The sequence below is a fragment of the Castanea sativa genome, chromosome 10 (assembly GCF_040712315.1).
Source record: "Castanea sativa cultivar Marrone di Chiusa Pesio chromosome 10, ASM4071231v1".
Taxonomy (NCBI): domain Eukaryota; kingdom Viridiplantae; phylum Streptophyta; class Magnoliopsida; order Fagales; family Fagaceae; genus Castanea; species Castanea sativa.
Window position 1 is genome coordinate 33711302 of NC_134022.1, and position 17519 is coordinate 33728820.

At 38.0% G+C, this 17519-nt stretch overlaps 3 protein-coding genes across 3 annotated transcripts; 2 read left to right on the top strand and 1 right to left on the bottom strand.

The window, feature by feature from the left end:
• Positions 1-902: 902 nt before the first annotated feature.
• On the top strand, positions 903-2919 carry LOC142613239 (uncharacterized). Its single transcript, XM_075785487.1, has 5 exons — positions 903-1776; positions 2153-2245; positions 2357-2424; positions 2541-2707; positions 2804-2919. The coding sequence occupies exons 1-5, from the start codon at positions 1129-1131 to the stop codon at positions 2836-2838; spliced, it is 1011 nt and encodes a 336-aa protein (XP_075641602.1). The 5' UTR covers positions 903-1128; the 3' UTR covers positions 2839-2919.
• A 3305-nt stretch (positions 2920-6224) lies between these two features.
• Positions 6225-7171, top strand: LOC142612421 (putative mitochondrial protein AtMg00310). The gene is made up of 3 exons (XM_075784519.1): positions 6225-6628; positions 6743-6978; positions 7098-7171. The coding sequence occupies exons 1-3, from the start codon at positions 6225-6227 to the stop codon at positions 7169-7171; spliced, it is 714 nt and encodes a 237-aa protein (XP_075640634.1).
• Positions 7172-8080: 909 nt separating this feature from the next.
• LOC142613242 (14-3-3 protein 7) lies at positions 8081-13611 on the bottom strand. The gene is made up of 7 exons (XM_075785491.1): positions 13112-13611; positions 12048-12354; positions 11491-11578; positions 11247-11356; positions 10989-11137; positions 8529-8563; positions 8081-8290 (listed from the first exon to the last, which is right to left on the bottom strand). The coding sequence occupies exons 1-7, from the start codon at positions 13176-13178 to the stop codon at positions 8285-8287; spliced, it is 762 nt and encodes a 253-aa protein (XP_075641606.1). The 5' UTR covers positions 13179-13611; the 3' UTR covers positions 8081-8284.
• Positions 13612-17519: the final 3908 nt, after the last annotated feature.

The following is a 17519-nucleotide window of genomic DNA, read 5'->3' on the forward strand; positions in this document are numbered from 1 at the left end:
AAAAAAACATGGGCATGTACCCTACCTTGACTGCATCGAAAGGGTTAACAATAATAGCAGAAGAGAAAAGCATTGTCGGCGGCAGAGATAGCTCGCTTTCGGAACCCCAAAGTCACCCCAATCCCACCTCTTCAACTCTGCTATCCACAGCCTAATCCTAGTTGTCCATCTACGAGTTCTGACTTCACTCTATCTCTGTCTCCACCATCCTATTCTTCCTAATCAAAAAGTTGTCCACCGTAAAAATGTTTGGGCTAATAATTTTTTTCAGTCAAATTAAATTAAGAAATTAAATAATAAAAAAAATCATCCAAAACAGTGTTGATTTGGTTAGTTAATGGCACTACTTGACAAAATGGTAACGGAAGACTGAATTGACACTTTGAAACTTGGAGGATTGAAAAAGACAACTGAAACTTAGAGGACTAAAATAACAAAAGGTGAAACTTAGAAAGTCAATTTTACATTTTAGCCTAAAAAAATATGAAATAAGTTTGAAAGATTTCTCTCTAAACTTGTTCTCGTTATTTTTAAAAGGTAGAAAACCCACATCCACATTTTTCATATTTGATTATTCTGATTACTGAATTGATTGATTGACAATCATTTTAACTCTTTACTGATTATAGAAGGATCATATTAACCAACATATGCCTTTAAGACCTACATTAATAAACTATTTGAAAAAACATTTTATAAAAAAAGGTTAAAAAAATTTAACAACTTTTTAAAATTCCCATAAAATATTTCTTTAAATAAATAATTAATATGTCTTTACATCATACACCAACCGAAGCCATTATAAAAATAAAACATCACTGTTTAAGCACCACACCACAATAAATTTTCCCGAGAGAGTAAGACATCTCTCTCACTGACAGGTGGACCTCACAATTATAGGGCCCACCTGTCTGTGAGGGAAGGCTTATGCGCCGGGCGCATACCAAATTTTTTCAATTCTCCCAGTCAACCAATCAACGCCTTCTTATTCTTATTAGGTACATTGATTCCCACTCACCCATTTGACCCACCCGCGCTTTCTTTTCGGTCTCTAGTCTCTACTATTCAACATTTATATTTCAAACTATTCTGCACTCCAAGGTACTTCCAGTTAGTTCCAAAGCAAAAATGTCTAAGTGCTTCAGCTTCACCGAATCAAAGAACTGGTGCTATCGATCCTCTTTCACCAAATCGGGGCTCCGATCCACCATCACCGACCTCAAAGACGGCACCGTAATGCACTGCTGGGTCCCAAAGACCCACAAAGAGTCCGAGCCCGAGCCCGAGCCCAAGCCCAACCTGCTGCTCATCCACGGCCTAGGAGCCAACGCACTGTGGCAATGGGCTGACGTCATCCGGCACGTCACCCCTTACTTCAACGTGTACGTCCCTGACCTCGTGTTCTTCGGCGACTCGTTCACGACACGGCCTGAGCGGAGCGAGTCGTTCCAGGCCCAGTGCGTGATGCGAGTCATGGAGGCCAACTCGGTGAGGAAGCTGAGCCTGGTGGGCCTCAGTTACGGCGGGTTTGTCGGGTACAGCATGGCGGCGCAGTTTAAGGAGGCGGTGGAGAGGGTGGTGCTATGCTGCGCCGGGGTGTGCATGGAAGAGAAGGACCTGAGGAATGGTGTTTTCAGGGTCTCGGATTTGGAGGAGGCGGTTAGGATATTGGTGCCTCAGACGCCTGAGAAGCTCAAGGAGTTGATGGGCTACACTCTGTTCAGGCCTCATCCTTTTGGATTCATGCCCTCTTGCTTGCTCACTGATTTCATTGATGTAAGTAATTAAGACTATCACTCGTATCTTGTCCACCCATTCACACTCACATACAGACATACAATTGCAGACACTTGTAGTAACTACTCACTACCTAGTACCAACCAATAATTGATAGCACATGCTCTATCTTCCATTCAAAAAAAAAAAACAAAAAAAAAATTTGATAGCAAATGGTTATAGTGATTTAATTTGATTAACAAAATTAATTGAGGGCCCATCTATTTTATATATATATTAATGCTAAGATGGTGAAAGCCTGAATAGATGTTTTTTTTTTCTTCTTCTGGATAGAGAAATTTTAACCGTGAACGTCTCAGTCGAAATGCTAGCAAGTGATTTAATAAATGTACATATTCGTTGGCTGTATGGGCAGGCAATGTGCGCCGAATATGTAGAGGAGAAGAGGGACTTGATCCGAGCTATACCCAAAGACCGGAAACTTGAAAACCTTCCTAAAATATCTCAGGTTCAGAACTGTTTTTCTTTTTCTTGTTTTTCTCTTATTTCTCCCACAGCTAATGAGTTGAATGCAAAAGTGGAAGATAATTTAATTTTTCTTTCACATCTTCTCATGCAGCCTACGTTGATAATATGGGGAGATCATGATCAAATATTCCCATTGGAACTGGGTCACAGATTAAAAACGTATAAACCCTGACTTTTTACCTTTCACTATTTAGTACTAATATTGATTAGTTTGAGAGCTTGATGCAGTGTATTATTAACTTTTTTTTATGTACTGGGGACTCGTTGAAATACAGGCATTTGGGGGATAATGCTCAACTAGTAGTCATCAAGGATGTAGGGCACGCCTTCAGTGTAGAGAAGCCCAAAGAGTTCTACAAGCACTTGAAATCCTTTCTTGTTGATTTGCAATTCCCACCAAGTCCAACGAGTCCACCTCCCAAGGATCAAAATAAAAAAACGAGTTAAGAAGGGGGCTAGAACAAGAATACATTTTAACCCCTTTTATTCCACTTTACAATTCTTAACATGTTTTTTTTTCTTTTTTCCCCCCATACAGCCAGCGTAGAAGAAGTGCCACGTAGGAACAACTGAGCAGCTCAACATGTCATTTTTTCACTTTAACATGTCTTTTACCTGGGAAATAATGTAACTTTTTCACCGACTTCTACCCCATTTTCAGCCCCTATTAATATAAGAATTTATAGTTCCGCAAATATTAGTCATTACTTAGTTTTTTTTTATAAAAGAAAATGGGAGTGAGCTAAGTTATGCCAGCCCATCAGGGAGAGCTCTCAAGTTAAGACTTGCAGGCTAACTCTTATGGATGCCCACCAACAAAAGACTGTTAGTAATAAGACTCGAAACTAGATGGGTTAGACAAAGTATTAGTTTCTACCCATATGTTTCTTTTTTTTCTTTTTTTGCTAAATAAAGCTCTTAAATTCTTATATCTACCATCCTGTACAGCAGCATGCTTGCACTTAAATTTTTTTTTTATATATAAGATATGACAATGAGATATCAGGGGGCCTCGTTGTAATGTGATTGCATCAAGGTTATACAGCCTACGTCAGCTCCATTTGTTTTAATTCATCTGTGAGACTGTGACTAAACGACAATTCTTCAGAATAATAAGTGAATCAACTCTACTCACAGTATTTCTATATTTTATCTCCCAAAAAAGATAAAAGGTGAAGCTGAAGCGATTCTTGGGTTCAATAATAACCGGTACCCAACCGATAAAAATAAAAAGGTACGAAGGTGGACATAAATTTATTATACACCTAACTGTCTGCAACTGAGGAACCAAACAATTTTACACTTCCTAATTCATAAGGGCAATTACATTAGCTCTTTTAAAAAATTTCTCTATTTTATACAAAAAATTTACTTTTTCTATTTTACACTATCACTTTTACAAAATCTTTGCATCAGTTCCTCTATTTTACCCATCTTTTAATTAAATAATAAATACTCTCACAATTTTTTATTATTTTTCGTAACCAACAAAACGCGCGCTCTCTCTCTCTCCTCTCATTTCTGATTTTTTTCTCTCTCTCTTCTTTCTCATTTTTGATTTTTTTCTCTCTCTTCTTTCTCATTTCTCATTCTTTTCTCTCTCGCTCTCTCTTTCTCTCCTTTCTCATTTCAGACTTTTTTTTCTCTCTCTCTCTCTACTCGTTTCAGATCATCTCTCTCTCTCTACCATCCCGTTTCAGATCAACTCTCCCTCTCTCTCTCTCTACCTGTTTTAGAATCTCTCTCTCTCTCTCGATTAACACTTCGATCCACTCGGATCCGAGCTCCGATCTGCTCGGATCCGAGCTCCGATCCATGATTCACCAGCTCCGAGCTCCGATCCGCTCCGATCCGTCCGATCCACTAGCTCCGATCCGCACCGATCCACCAGCTCCGATCCGCGCTAATCCACCGGCTCCGATCCGAGCTCCGAGCTCCGAGCTCCGATCCACTCCGATCCACCAGCTCCGATCCGAGCTTCGAGTTCCGATCCACGATCGACCAGCTCGGAGCTCCGATCCACAAGGTCCGATCCACAGCCACGAGCTCCGATCCGAGCTCCGATCTACTATTTGTGTGTGTATCTCTTTTTTTTTTTTAGAAGTGTATCGCTGTGATGATTTCTGTGTGTTTGTTTGTGGGTGTGTTTGTGTGCATCTAAGGAAAACGAAGATGAGCAGTTAACTGGGTTGTTAAGCATGGATAGGAGAGAGAAAAAAAAGGAGCCAATGGAAATTAATAAAAAAAAAAGGGATAAACGAGCTACAGTAACCGTGTTAATATACACGGTTACTGTAACTCGGGAATGGGTTTGCACAATTTTGCATGATTTTACACCCACTGATGTGTGCATTTTTTGGCTCAAAATGTGTAAAATGGTAGTTTTTTGTGTTTTAGATGATTTTAACTGGACTGATGTGGATGCTCTAAAACCCAAGTCCATGGACTCTAGGAAAACCCATCCAATAAACTTCTCAATAATCAATGTAATATATCACATTTAATTGAAAAATGCTAATTTTAGGCATCAGCAACAAAGTTAATCCATATCAAGGAACCAAAATACTAGGGAAAAGTATACAAAACCCTCATGTAATTTCTCCTTTAAACATGAAATTCCCCAAAGGTAGACCTTTAAACCCTTGTGGCATTATTTTGTGTAAACTGTGACATCCGTGAATAAATGGTAAATTACTCATATGATACATGTGTCTATATTTACAGTTGTATTTCCATGTACCATTAGCGGTTTTGTGTTTCACCCAAAACCCAGGAGGTTAAATGTTACATAATTAACAGCTTACATATAAAGCACTACTCCGAGGGATTCAAGTGTTACATTCAAAACTTCATGAGGGTTCTATGTTTTATTGATATTCCACAATGAGGTTGAATATTTTTTTCCAGAAAATAATATCATTCCCCTACCAGCCTACTATAGGCGACGTAGTGATTGAAGCGGTCACATCCTTTTTTGTAGAAAGAAGAATGCCAAAAGAAGTAAATAGCTCTCTCATGGTTCTGATACCAAAAACCGCTAACTCGTCTTCAACCAACAATTTCCAGCCTATCAATCTATGCAATGTGATCTATAAGATTATCTCGAAACTTTTGGTCATTAAGCTTAGGCCTCTCCTTCACAAGCTCATCTCACCTTGTCAATCTGCATTTATACCAAGTAGATGGCTAGCAGAGAATCAAATCATTGTCCAAGAGATGCTCCACAGCTTTAAAACGAGGAGAGTTAAAGCGGGTTTCATGGCCATTAAGTTAGACCTTCAGAAAGCTTAAGACAGAGTCAATTGGAGCTTCATACTTACTATTTTGGAAAAGTTTGGTTTTGCCGAGGGGTTTATTAAGTGGATTGCTTCATGTATCTCCTCTGTGTCATTCAAAGTCCTTCTAAATGGGGGTAAATCGGAACAATTTAAGCCTAGTAGAGGGATTAGGCAAGGAGGCCCGCTGTTATCTTACCTCTTCATTTTGGGGCAAGAAGTTCTGTTTAGGATCTTAGACCAAGATTTCTGCTACAAAAATATTAATAGGGTTAAAGCCAACAAAAGCAGCCCAGCCATCAACCATGTTATGTACGCTGATGATATTGTACTATTCTCGAGGGCCACCAGACATGAAGCTTCCAATATCTTACAATGCATTGAGAAGTATAGTAGCTAGTCAGGACAAAGCATCAATTGGAACAAGTCTGAAGTATTTTTCTCCAAGCACACTCAGCCTTGTATCAAAAGAGCAATCAAGCATACTCTAAACATGAAAACCTAAAAATGGATGCAATCTATCTTGGAGCCCCCCTCTTTCTATCCAAAGCCCCTTCTAAGGATTTTAAATTTCTTCTAGATAAGCGTGAGACCAAACTAATGGGGTGGAGAAGCAAGTGTTTATCGTGGGCTAGTAGGGGAGCTCTTATAGGTTCGGTGGCTTAAGCTATCCCAACCTACTCCATGTCAGCATTCAACATTCCTACAAAAATTTGTGACAAATTGGACTCCACCTCAAGAAGATTTTGGTGGAAGCCCAAATCCTCTCAAGGTAGATTCATAGCTTGGAATGCTTGGGAGAAGCTGTGTCATCCCAAGAGTCAAGGTGGACTTGGTTTCAAGAAAGCAAAGGATTTCAACTTAGCTCTGATTGCTAAGCTTGCTTGGATTGTGGCAACCAAGAGGGAAAGTATATGCATGGACATTTTGAGAGCCAAATACAAAGTGAAGCACGATTGGTTATATAGTGATCCCATAAAAACGACCTCCCCTTGCTGGAGAGCCATCGAAAGAGCAACAAATTTGATTGTCAAGGGAGCATGTTACCTCATAGGAGATGGTGCTTCTATTAGTGTGTGGTCTAATCCGTGGGTTCCTTGGATCCACGGTTTTAAGCCTGTTCCCAAAACCGATTCTATGAGACACACTCCTCTTTTTGTATCATAACTTTTCGATGCTTCTGCTCATTGTTGGAATTCAAGGCTCATCTATGAGTTATTTGATGAGGCTTTAGCTCATGCCATACTAAAAATTCTTCTCCATGCCAGTCCTATGCAAGACAAACTTATGTGGATTTTGGATCCCAAGGGGAGGTTCTCTGTTAAATCAGCCTATAAGGAAGCTATTACTCATGAGCCAGGTCCCAATCCCTCTGAAGGTCTATGGAAGAAGCTGTGGAAGGCAAGATTGCCGGAGAGAATCAAAATGCTACTCCGGAGTATAGGCTCAAATTCAATCCCCACCAAAGTAAATCTTTCAATTAGATCGAAACATGTTGACCCTACAAAAGTGGTATAGAATCTAGTTTGCATCTCTTCTTTAAATGCCCCGTTTCAGGTGTCTCTGGCATTCAGCTTGCTGGGGGTTCAGAGCTAACTTGGAGAGGGTCTAATCACATGTGGATATCATAAAATTAATCTTGGAGCCTCTTATCTCAACTATCTCTGTTCAAGAAACGTGGCTTATCACCTTAAATATGGCCCTCGTTGTGGATGAGATTTGGCACACTAGAAATTGTGTTTTATACCAAGAAGACCACGTAGACACCCATAAGTCAGCAAATTCTGTGCAATCCAAGTTCTTAGAAAGCTCCAAGCTGTTTGCTAATGTTCCTCCTAAGCCTTCTTCTGAAGCTGTCACTACCTGGTCCCCACCTCCCACAGGATGGATCAAGATTAATGTTGATGCTGCTGTCTCCGGCTCTATCTCAGCTCTAGGTGTTTATCACTCGAAATCATAAAGGAGAAGTGATCAGTATTTGGGGGAGATGCCGATCCTCATGTCCCACCCCCCCCCCCCCCCTTCAAGCCGAAGCAACAGCAGTCTTGCTATGGGCAGTTGAGATTGCCAACCGGGAAAAATGGACCCATGTGATTTTCGGGGGTGATGCCAAGGCATGTTTTAACTGCTTATCAACTGAAGACACCATTCCAGACTGGTTGATCAGCACCTATATCAGCAATGTCCGTAGTCTTTCTTTTAGTTTTATCACTGTTAAGTTTAATTGGGTTAGGAGATTAGGCAATGCAGCAGCACACGAAGCTGCCAAATTTGCTCTAACCTCATGTCAGTCCTTTTTCAATAATGGTAATCTCCCTGCTATTTTAGAGTCTGTATGTAGGGCGAATTACCTTCCTTGTTCTCCTTTTCAGGTTTAATGATATTGCAAATTATCAACAAAAAAAAAAAACGACATATATGATTTTGGTTGCTAAAAGTATAAGTTCAGGACAGATGTTTCATATTTAGGTTGCAACTGATAGATGATAAGGCTAAGTGATCAACCTAACAGCCTGCAAATAAAGTTAAAAACAGGCAACTTAAACAAGGTAGATCACATTGACAAATGTCCATCACAATCATAAATATAGCAGATAAGGTAAAGTTTAAAGTAGCAGATAACAGTACAAGCCAATAGTCACAAATCCTTGTTCTACTACTAGTAAGCAAATAAGCCCTGCGCACACCCTACCATTCCTTTTTCAACGAACCAAGGTTCAAAGAATAACTCTTTCCTATCCCAACTAACTCTGCAAAATCAAACACTAGTGAGTAATTTATCCAAAAGGAACGGGAATGTGAAGGGGAAAAAAATGTAATGCAAACAAAATTACAAAATCAATCTGACAGAGGATCTAACAAGAGCTAATGGATGTTTTAGACTAATCAAAATTCACATTCAACCCAAAGGTAAACATTTGCATTTTCTATTTCACTGCATAAATAAAATTAAATTAAATTAAATAAAAAATAAAATAAAAAACTTACCTCTGCTGGAGCTTCATCAGCTTTAGATTGCTCACCTGCGAGTTCAATAAATCAAAATAAACGACTCATCAACTGTTGAATGTAAAATTCCTACTTCAGCATAAGTCCAAGAAATTGTATTTCCCAGTCCCAGGTGGCCACACAATATTCTTATAGCACAAAAACATAGTAAAAAACATAAGCCTGAGAAATTGTATTTCCCAAGGGACCACAAACAGTACATAAAATAAGCAAAAAGCCAAACGAGATAAAAAATTTCCAAAAGCTGTCAAAAGTTGTCCAAAAATCTGAAAAGCTGCAACAAAATGTGTGGTTAACGGACACCATAAGGTGCCCGTTAACACAACCCAATGACCCATAATCAAATGCCAAACACATAGCTATACTAATAGCTGATTATCTGAAGATTTGTCCTAGGTACCATGGTTGGCAGAATAACAATTATAGATTTCATACTTTATGACGAGTCATCTGTCCCTTATCTGAAACACTCGAAGCTGACCAATCACTGGGTTTGATAAAGGCAAGGTGCAGTAAATGAAGTCATTGAAATGTCCTTTTCAAACGCTTAAATCTTTAAATAAAGCTTCAAGTACCAAAAGAGTGAATTCAAAGATAGACATGTAATAACAATTCTAGGTGCACAACTTGTACATAGGTCAACACAACACACATTGCTCCATTTACAAATAAAACAAGAAGCAAAAAGATTCATTGGTCCAATGAAATATCATATCAACTGTTGTATACTGGTCACTTTTAACATACAACCCCCCCCCCCCCTCTTTTTTTTTTTTCCTTTATTTATTTATTTATAGGTACTCAAACCCCTATGGGGTTGAACCCAATCATCCATGCCTTGTTTATAAGGTGGGAGTTGCCATTTGGTCCAACAAATACTGGCTGTGGCTATAAAAAGAGAAGACAATTTATATGATTAAATTTAGTTACACAAAAACAAATTCTAGTAACAATTTAGTTGCAAACAACTTGCATCTGAACATGTTGTAAGGTCATCAAACCAATTTTCCACTACAATTAAAAAAATAATGAAACTACATTCACATTTTAGATGTATCAAATGTCAATTATTTGATACCAGTCCCCTCTCCTTTGTTAGGAACTTCCGGATAAGAAGTAGATGCCACCCAAGTTTATCTCATACAAAAAGCATATATCATGAAATCCAGTCTTATGGGCTGTAGACCAAGGTGCAAGGTTGGAAATGGTTTCAAGGCTGATATCAAATATATGCCTCACACCCCATATAGCTATGACAAAAACAGTACAAATTTGATCATATAGGAATTGTCACATATTATGCAATGAAAACCAACCCTATAATTCATGTGTGTTCATTGCAAAGATTAACCTCAACGAAATACATTAAGATCCCACTTGGACTATATTTCATTTCTCAAAACAAATTAATATGAATTCAAAAACATCACATCCACCCAAACCAGCATGCATCCATTCTCCTTGACACCATATTCTCTAACACCATCCAAGTTTAATTGAAAGCAGAAATTTATTCTAAGTTTAGTCTCTCCTTTACCAGATTTAATCATAAACGATAAGGCCATATACATCAAAACTATTCACTAGGGCTTGAAATTTGAACTTAATATAAAAAGAGAAAATGTTGCGTTACAAACTTGGGAAGTCTCTCTATCCTGTGAGCCTAGAATTTACAGACCAACTTTAACTGGTTGCAGCAATGATAGAAACACTATATTACACAAGTCAAAGGACAAGGGCATAGAGATCTACATATCTGCTTCACCTCTCCCCCCACCCCTGAAAAAAAGTCCAATAGCTAAACCTAGCGGAAAATTTATTCCAAAGAACTCTCATCCAACAGTTATAACCTGATTCTTACAAGAAAAAGCTTGCTCAAACAATTTGAAATCAAATCAGGACAGTCAGAAGTCTTAGTCACAACTTCAAAAAGACCTTTTTGCATCAAATGTAAATTTCTCCCAGATTCTTTTTTTCTATTTTAGATAAGCAACAAAATTTATTAATAAAATAGATTACTTCATGCTCACAATGGTGAGCACTTCATAACCTAAAAGAATCATTTTCACTTTAAACCATTGGTTTTTAGGATGTAATTGCAACCTCATTAGCATTAGCCCGAAATAAACAAGATTTCATGCTAATCAATCTATCAGAAAAACAAATGTATAACTCATTGCAAGGGGATCCAAAGAAGATTACCACCAAATGTAAGTAAATTAGAACAGTGCAACCAACATAAGCAATGGCCTATATTTAATTTAACAACAAATGCTAGGAACCTTTTGTTCTCTGAAACTTATATGCACCAAACCTTAACTCCTCAGCAACAGAAACTACAACTAGAAGAATCGATATAATTTGAAAGCATAAAGAAGTCAACAGAAGTCTAAAAATCCCTGGAGCAAGCCAGAGATAGAGATTAGTGACAATTATTACCTCCCTCTTCTGGCAGATCTGAGGTCCATAATGTGAGATTATCCCTAAGTAGCTGCATGATAAGGGTACTGTCCTTGTAGGATTCTTCATTAAGACTATCAAGTTCAGCAATAGCTTCATCAAAAGCTTGCTTAGCGAGGTGGCAGGCCCTGCACAATGCAGCCATGGTTAAACAAACTACAAAGTAGCAGTGCTACTGCTACTAGTTAAAAAATACAGACTTAAGAGAGAGAGAGAGAGAGAGAGATTCATATCAACCTCTCAGGGGAGTTCAAGATCTCATAGTAAAAAACAGAGAAGTTCAGAGCAAGGCCAAGTCTGATTGGATGAGTTGGGGCCAAATCAGAAGCAGCGGTGCTAGTAGCAGCCTGCAGCATAAGAGGAAACCCAGATAGCAATTTGATTCAGTGTATAATAGTATAAGGGAAACATAAAAGGGGGCAGGGGAAAGAAGTAACAGAGGCAAAAGGAGATTCAGCAAGAGAAACCAAGTAAAACATACCTCATAGGCCTTAAGTGACTGATCAGCAGCTTCTTTACGGTCTTCAGCGGATTTGAACTCAGCTAAATATCGATAGTAATCTCCTTTCCTGTGACACAGAAATATGGATCATAGTCCAAATATAATCAACACACATGCATAAAAGTACCATAAAAAAACCGACACTACATACTCAAATAATCTGTGAAAGAAATGAATATACACAATCTGGAGAAAGCACCCCCCAAACAAATATAGAGAAAGATCACTAAGAAATAAGACACTTGATAGCTGATTGTAGCACACAAAACCAGGGACCAAGAAGACTGGTGGTTAAAATCCCCTCCGATATAGATTAATAACTGACAAAATGTTAAGTAAAGTTCATTCGTCATTGGCCAAGAATCAAAGCGGTTTTTTTATAATAAAAAAATTGGCTACATGAATTAATGTTAAATGCTTCGACCCAACCCAATTAAACCCACAGCCAAAACTGCAATTATTTCATACACGAGTTCATAATTTCAAAGTGCATTGAGTTAAGTCTAGTAGAAGAAAAACAGTAAAAGAAGTCTCACATCTTATAGTAAAAAACAGTTGATTCCCCAGATGAGGAAGATGGAAGGAGATGATTATCAATGACTGACAAAATGTCATTGCAGATCTTAGCGAGCTCGTCTTCAACCCTCTGCCTGTATTCCTTAATCCGCTTCACATTTTGTTCATTCCCCTTGGCCTCCTCCTTCTGTTCAATGGAAGACAAGATCCGCCACGATGCCCTTCTTGCCCCAATAACATTCTTATACCCAACAGACACCAGATTTCTCTCCTCCACTGTCAACTCCACATCCAGTTTAGCAACTTTCTTCATCGCTTCAACCATCTCTGGAACAAGAAAATGTGACAAAATAATGAATTAAAAAGTCAAATAATTACTAAAAGTCCCCTATTGCTCTGCAAGTATGATGAAATGCAATTTACACCTTTGGATCTGAATTCATTTCCGTAGATGCAATCGCGGGAAAAAGAAATAAATAATCAGCACGGAAAATTCGCTAAATTTGCACAGCATCATGCCTAATTTTCATAAAATCACTCCAAACAAAATTTGGTAGAACTAACTCATTTAATTGTGAACACCCACATCAACTCTTTACTGATGTCAAATGATAAGTAAACCCCAAATCATGATCATTAAGGCTTTTTTTGGTTCTGGAAAAGTATAAGGCAAGGAAAATACTGATGAACAACATCTCAATTAGGCATTTTTTTTCAACATTAATTAATTAAAACCTAGATGAAATTGTTAAGCTCACTTTACCAAAGACTTTTTTCTTTTCTCTAATCTCTAACTCGTTGTTTTACAATAACACATGCTTAAAATTTTATCAGATTTCACCAAATAACTTTGTTTTAAACTTAGTATATGCTCCATTTTGTAGTAAAAAAATCCTATAGGTGAAACAAATCAGCCCTATTTACATGAGTAAAAACAAGTAAACAACACAAATCAAACAAACCGTAATGATCAAAATGAATAAAATATCATACACCTACAAATCAATACAGCAAAAAAAAAAAAACACGAATAATATATATAATTCTATATTATCAAAATTTTGCTGAAATAAAAAAAAAATACCATCGTATCGCTCAGCTTGCTCAGCAAGTCTAGCCAAGTAAACCAGATGTTCTCTCTCTTTCTCCATAGCTTCGTTTCTCTGCTCTCTGTCTCTGTGTCTCTATGTCTCTGTCTCTCTCTCTCTCTTTCTCTTTTGGAAGCCTTACGTTATGATTTCACCAACTGCTTTCTGTGATATGCGGTACGAGGCGATCGGGCCGTTGGATGTGATGTATTGTGCTACTGTGTAGTCAATTGTGTATAGGAAAGGAACCGCGGTTGGAAATGGGGGCTCTGGATTTTGCGAAACCCTTTTGGATCCTCGAGAGGTGAGATCTCAGCCGTTTGATGATATGGTTTGCAGGAGATATGGGCCGCTGGATGAGAATTAGGTGTTAGTGATAGTCACATGGTGTGTGATGTTGACTGGGACGAGCACTGACGGCTGTGTGATAGTCGTAAAGTAAAACTAAAAAAAAAAAAAAAGAGAAGATGATTGATAAAACCTGTGTGCTTTGTGTTTTTTTATAGTGGGCTTGTGTTGTGTGTATGTGGTGATGGTTGGATTCAGATCCTCTAGAGTTCCTAGGGTACTCTACCAAGTAGAGTTCATTAAATCTTTAATGATTTAATCGATGCCGTCATTTCATTAACAATCATCTTAATTGTTTTGTTTACAACATTATTTTATTATTTTAAGAATATTATTAATGAAATGCTGACATGGCAGAATCTAAACCATTAAATCATTAAAGAGTGGTTAGGATTTAATGAACTCTACTTGGTAGAGTTCCTAGGAACTCTAGAGGATCTGAATCCGGTGAAGGTTACGCTGTGGGCTCCACCTTTTGTCTAATTTGTCAGCTTTATTGTATTTTTTGTAAAGTATTATTATATAGATGGAAAGATAGAGATGTACGGTTATGCATTTACTGCTCCAACCGTCCCAACCCCAATTTCCCAAGGTGGAATTTCTAGCGAACTTCGCGGCAACTGCCTAGGCCCACATTTCCCTTTTTTTACAATGCGTAGGTTCTGATTTCAAACTAAAATTAATTTTAAACTATGATTGGATTAATTTATTTAGTTGAAATTAAAAGTTTTTTATTTAATGTACTAGTTTCATCAGGCTTATTTTATGTATGTGATGAAATTTTCTTTTTTTTAGTGGTAGTAGCAAAATAAAAATTTATATTTTTAATTATATCTCTACTATTATGTAAGAGGCTTCTTATATTTGGATCGGATTTTTTTAAAAAAATTCAGAATATCCCTATGTCTTAAGTTTAAGTAGAGACAAAATTAAAGGATAATCCCATAAAAATACTTATCTAACTACTACTAAAACGTTGCTTATAAAATAGGATCACTTTCTTGTTAGTTTTCAAATTACTTTTATCCGCTTATTAATTAAATAAAAAAAAAACTACCGCACATTTTTTGTGCGATAGTCACTCCATAAATATAAGTGCTTGTGAGGTGTGGAAGTAAAGATTGGAGTTCAAATCTTCAAAAGAAAACTTCACACACATATACGCTTAGGTTAGGTTAAAGTAAAAATTATATCTTATATGAAAAAAAATTTAAAAAATAAAAGCACAAAAGCCCCTGTTAGTTTTCAAATGGCTTTTATCCACTAATCAATTAGATTAAATCAAAAAAAGCACAGAGTCTTTTCTTCGGTGAGAAACTCATCACTGCATTTCTTTTCTGTGTTCATTTTGTAGTTTGAAGATTGAAAATGGGTTTTACTGTTTGAGTGTTGTTGCTTAAAATATGAAAATTTTTCAGGAACTTAGAAGAGATCCCATGGGTGGCTTGAGCCGACTTTGTGGTTGAGTCCACTTCTATTTTCTCCAAAAGGAAAAGGTTGCTGTCCATTTGAAGGTTTGCCTTTTCTATTTTATTTAGTTGTAAGAAACTGTGTTATACATCAAAAAAATATGTTGTTGTTTTAAATATCATATGGGGTTGTAAAAATCTTTTTCTTAGTTTTTTAATTAAATTCAATTGGGTTTGTTTTCGAAATTCTTTTTGTAATTTTGTGATATTAATTGACAGCACAAAGACAATAGTACATCTTCCTTTTTCTTTTTCTTCTCTTTTCCTTAAAAATTGAATTCTTCATAGTCATCCAACAATGGAGATTCTGTTTTGGGGCACCGAGTCACCTTAAGAAAGTGGTTTGCAATAAGTGTATCTCTCTCACTTTGAGTATGATTTTTTTTTTTTTTTGGGGTTATAGTAATGGGTTTTCATAAGTTCATTTTGTGAACAAATATGTACATTTCTTATTTATTTTTAATTTCATGTTATTATTGGCTCCTTATATTACTACTTGCTAGATTGGGAAAAATGGGAGGAAATAGAATTAGATTTAATAAATTTTTTACTAAAACTTCCAAAATACCTCTGTATATTCAACTATTTATTTTAAAACAGGAGTCTAATAGTAATATTGACATAAAATGAGTCCACACTGTGGTGATGCTCACCCAGCTCCCTTTACAAGCTCTCTTAAGGAAATTAGATTACACCGGCAAGATTGCTAAATAGGGAACAAGGCTAGGAGCCTATGATGTCAAGTACATGCCTCAGACTGCCATAAAAGGGCAGATCCTTACGGACTTTGTGGCTGAGTTCATTGAGGGTAACATCAAGAAGGATGAAGAGATTATGGGGGTAATGGTCACATCAGCCATCGTTGTTTCCCTGTGGGAGGTTTACACGGACAGGGCGTCTAACCGAAGGGAAGTAGGAATTGGGATTGTACTAGTTACTCCCAAGAAGTTGATAGTGGAGAAATCTTTACGATTAGGTTTCCTAGCTACCAATAATGAGGCCGAGTATGAGGCCCTTCTAGCGGGTGTAGCTATGGTCAAACAGTTAGGAGGAGAAGTAGTGGAGTTATACTCTGATTCTAAACTGGTCATGGGCCAGGTCAATGGAGATTTTGAAGTTTAGGATGAGAGGATGCAATGGTATCTCACTAAAGTGTAGTGCACCCAGACCTGGTTCAAGAGTTTTGTGTTAAAGCAAATCCCTAAAGGACAGAATGCTCACGCTAATTCATTAGCGATGCTTGCTACTTCTCTAAGGTCAAAACTTCCTCAGATTGTCATAGTTAAGGACATGGTTAGTTATAGTCTTATAAGGGAACTTGTGGTCGAAATGCATAGTATACAGGTGGATCAAGTTGGATGGACCCCATAATAGCTTTTTTGAAGCAGGGATTGTTGCCCGAGGATGAGGCTGAAGCGAAAAAGGTGGGTGGAAGTGCTCCCCGCTATTGGTTATCTAAAAATAGAAGTTATACAAGCGCTCTTATTCGGGACCATATTTACTCTGTGTACATCCAGAGGCAATGGAACCCCTGTTGGAAGAGCTACATGAGGGCATATATGGGAGTCATATAGGTGGTAGGTCTTTAGCTCATATGGCCCTTACCCAGGGGTACTAGTGGCCAAGCATGCAAAAAGCTTCCCAAAATTATGCAAAGAAATGTGACCAGTGTCAGAGATATGCACCGAATATCCATTAACCAGGGGGAGTTCTAAATCCATTGTCCAGCTCTTGGCCAATTGCTCGATGGGGCTTTGATATCGTCGGGCCTTATCCCCGAGCTATTGGTAACTGAAGATGGCTCCTCGTTGGCACGGACTACTCTACTAAATGGGTGGAAGCTAAGCCACTTGCTAACATTAGAGATGTAGATGCTAAAAGATTCGTCTGGAGAAATATTGTCACCGAGTTTGGAGTTCCACATACACTAATCTCAGATAATGGCCTTCAATTTGATAGTAAAGCCTTCAGAAGATATTGTGGGGATTTTGGGATCAGGAATGGGTATTCTACACCTGCCTATCCTTAGGGAAATGGTCAGGCCGAGGCCACCAACAAGGTTTTAGTGGCAGGATTGAAGAAAATGTGTGATGATGCTAAAGGAAAATGGGTAAACGAACTGCTTCATGTGTTATGGACCTATCACACTACACCCCGTAAGTCAACAGGGGAGACCCATTTTTCAACGACTTACGGGGCAGAAGCTGTGATCCCCATTGAGTCAGGATTCCCAACCTTGAAAACTGATCAATTCAACGTTAGGGAGAATAACCATTTGCTCCTCGATAGCCTGGACGTCGCCGAGGAGAGAAGAGAGGTGGCCAGAGTGAAAATGGCATGTTATCAACAAAAACTTAAAACAGAGGTACAGTAAGGGAGTGAAGTTGAGGCTCTTGACCCCAGGAGACTTGGTATTAAGGAAGGTAGTGGGAACGACAAAGAACCTAGCCTGGGGGAAACTTGGCCCTAACTGGAAATGACCATATAGGATCACTTCCATCACTGGAATTGGGGCTTATTATTTAGAAGATTTGGATGGAATGTAATTCCTCGTCCCTGAAATGTAAACAATCTATGGCGTTATTAT

Excerpts from the sequence above, each read along its gene's own strand:
- LOC142613239 (XM_075785487.1), top strand. The coding sequence starts at position 1,129 with ATGTCTAAGTGCTTCAGCTTCACCGAATCAAAGAACTGGTGCTATCGA. Across the intron at positions 1,777-2,152 it reads TGCTCACTGATTTCATTGAT|GCAATGTGCGCCGAATATGT; the intron begins GTAAGTAATTAA and ends CTGTATGGGCAG. Across the intron at positions 2,708-2,803 it reads GGATCAAAATAAAAAAACGA|CCAGCGTAGAAGAAGTGCCA; the intron begins GTTAAGAAGGGG and ends CCCCCCATACAG.
- LOC142612421 (XM_075784519.1), top strand. The coding sequence starts at position 6,225 with ATGTCAGCATTCAACATTCCTACAAAAATTTGTGACAAATTGGACTCC. Across the intron at positions 6,629-6,742 it reads ATTAGTGTGTGGTCTAATCC|GCTCATCTATGAGTTATTTG; the intron begins GTGGGTTCCTTG and ends TTGGAATTCAAG. Across the intron at positions 6,979-7,097 it reads AATCAAAATGCTACTCCGGA|GTGTCTCTGGCATTCAGCTT; the intron begins GTATAGGCTCAA and ends GCCCCGTTTCAG.
- LOC142613242 (XM_075785491.1), bottom strand. The coding sequence starts at position 13,178 with ATGGAGAAAGAGAGAGAACATCTGGTTTACTTGGCTAGACTTGCTGAG. Across the intron at positions 11,579-12,047 it reads ACTGTTTTTTACTATAAGAT|GAAAGGAGATTACTATCGAT; the intron begins GTGAGACTTCTT and ends TCTGTGTCACAG. Across the intron at positions 8,564-10,988 it reads AGATCTGCCAGAAGAGGGAG|GTGAGCAATCTAAAGCTGAT; the intron begins GTAATAATTGTC and ends TTGAACTCGCAG.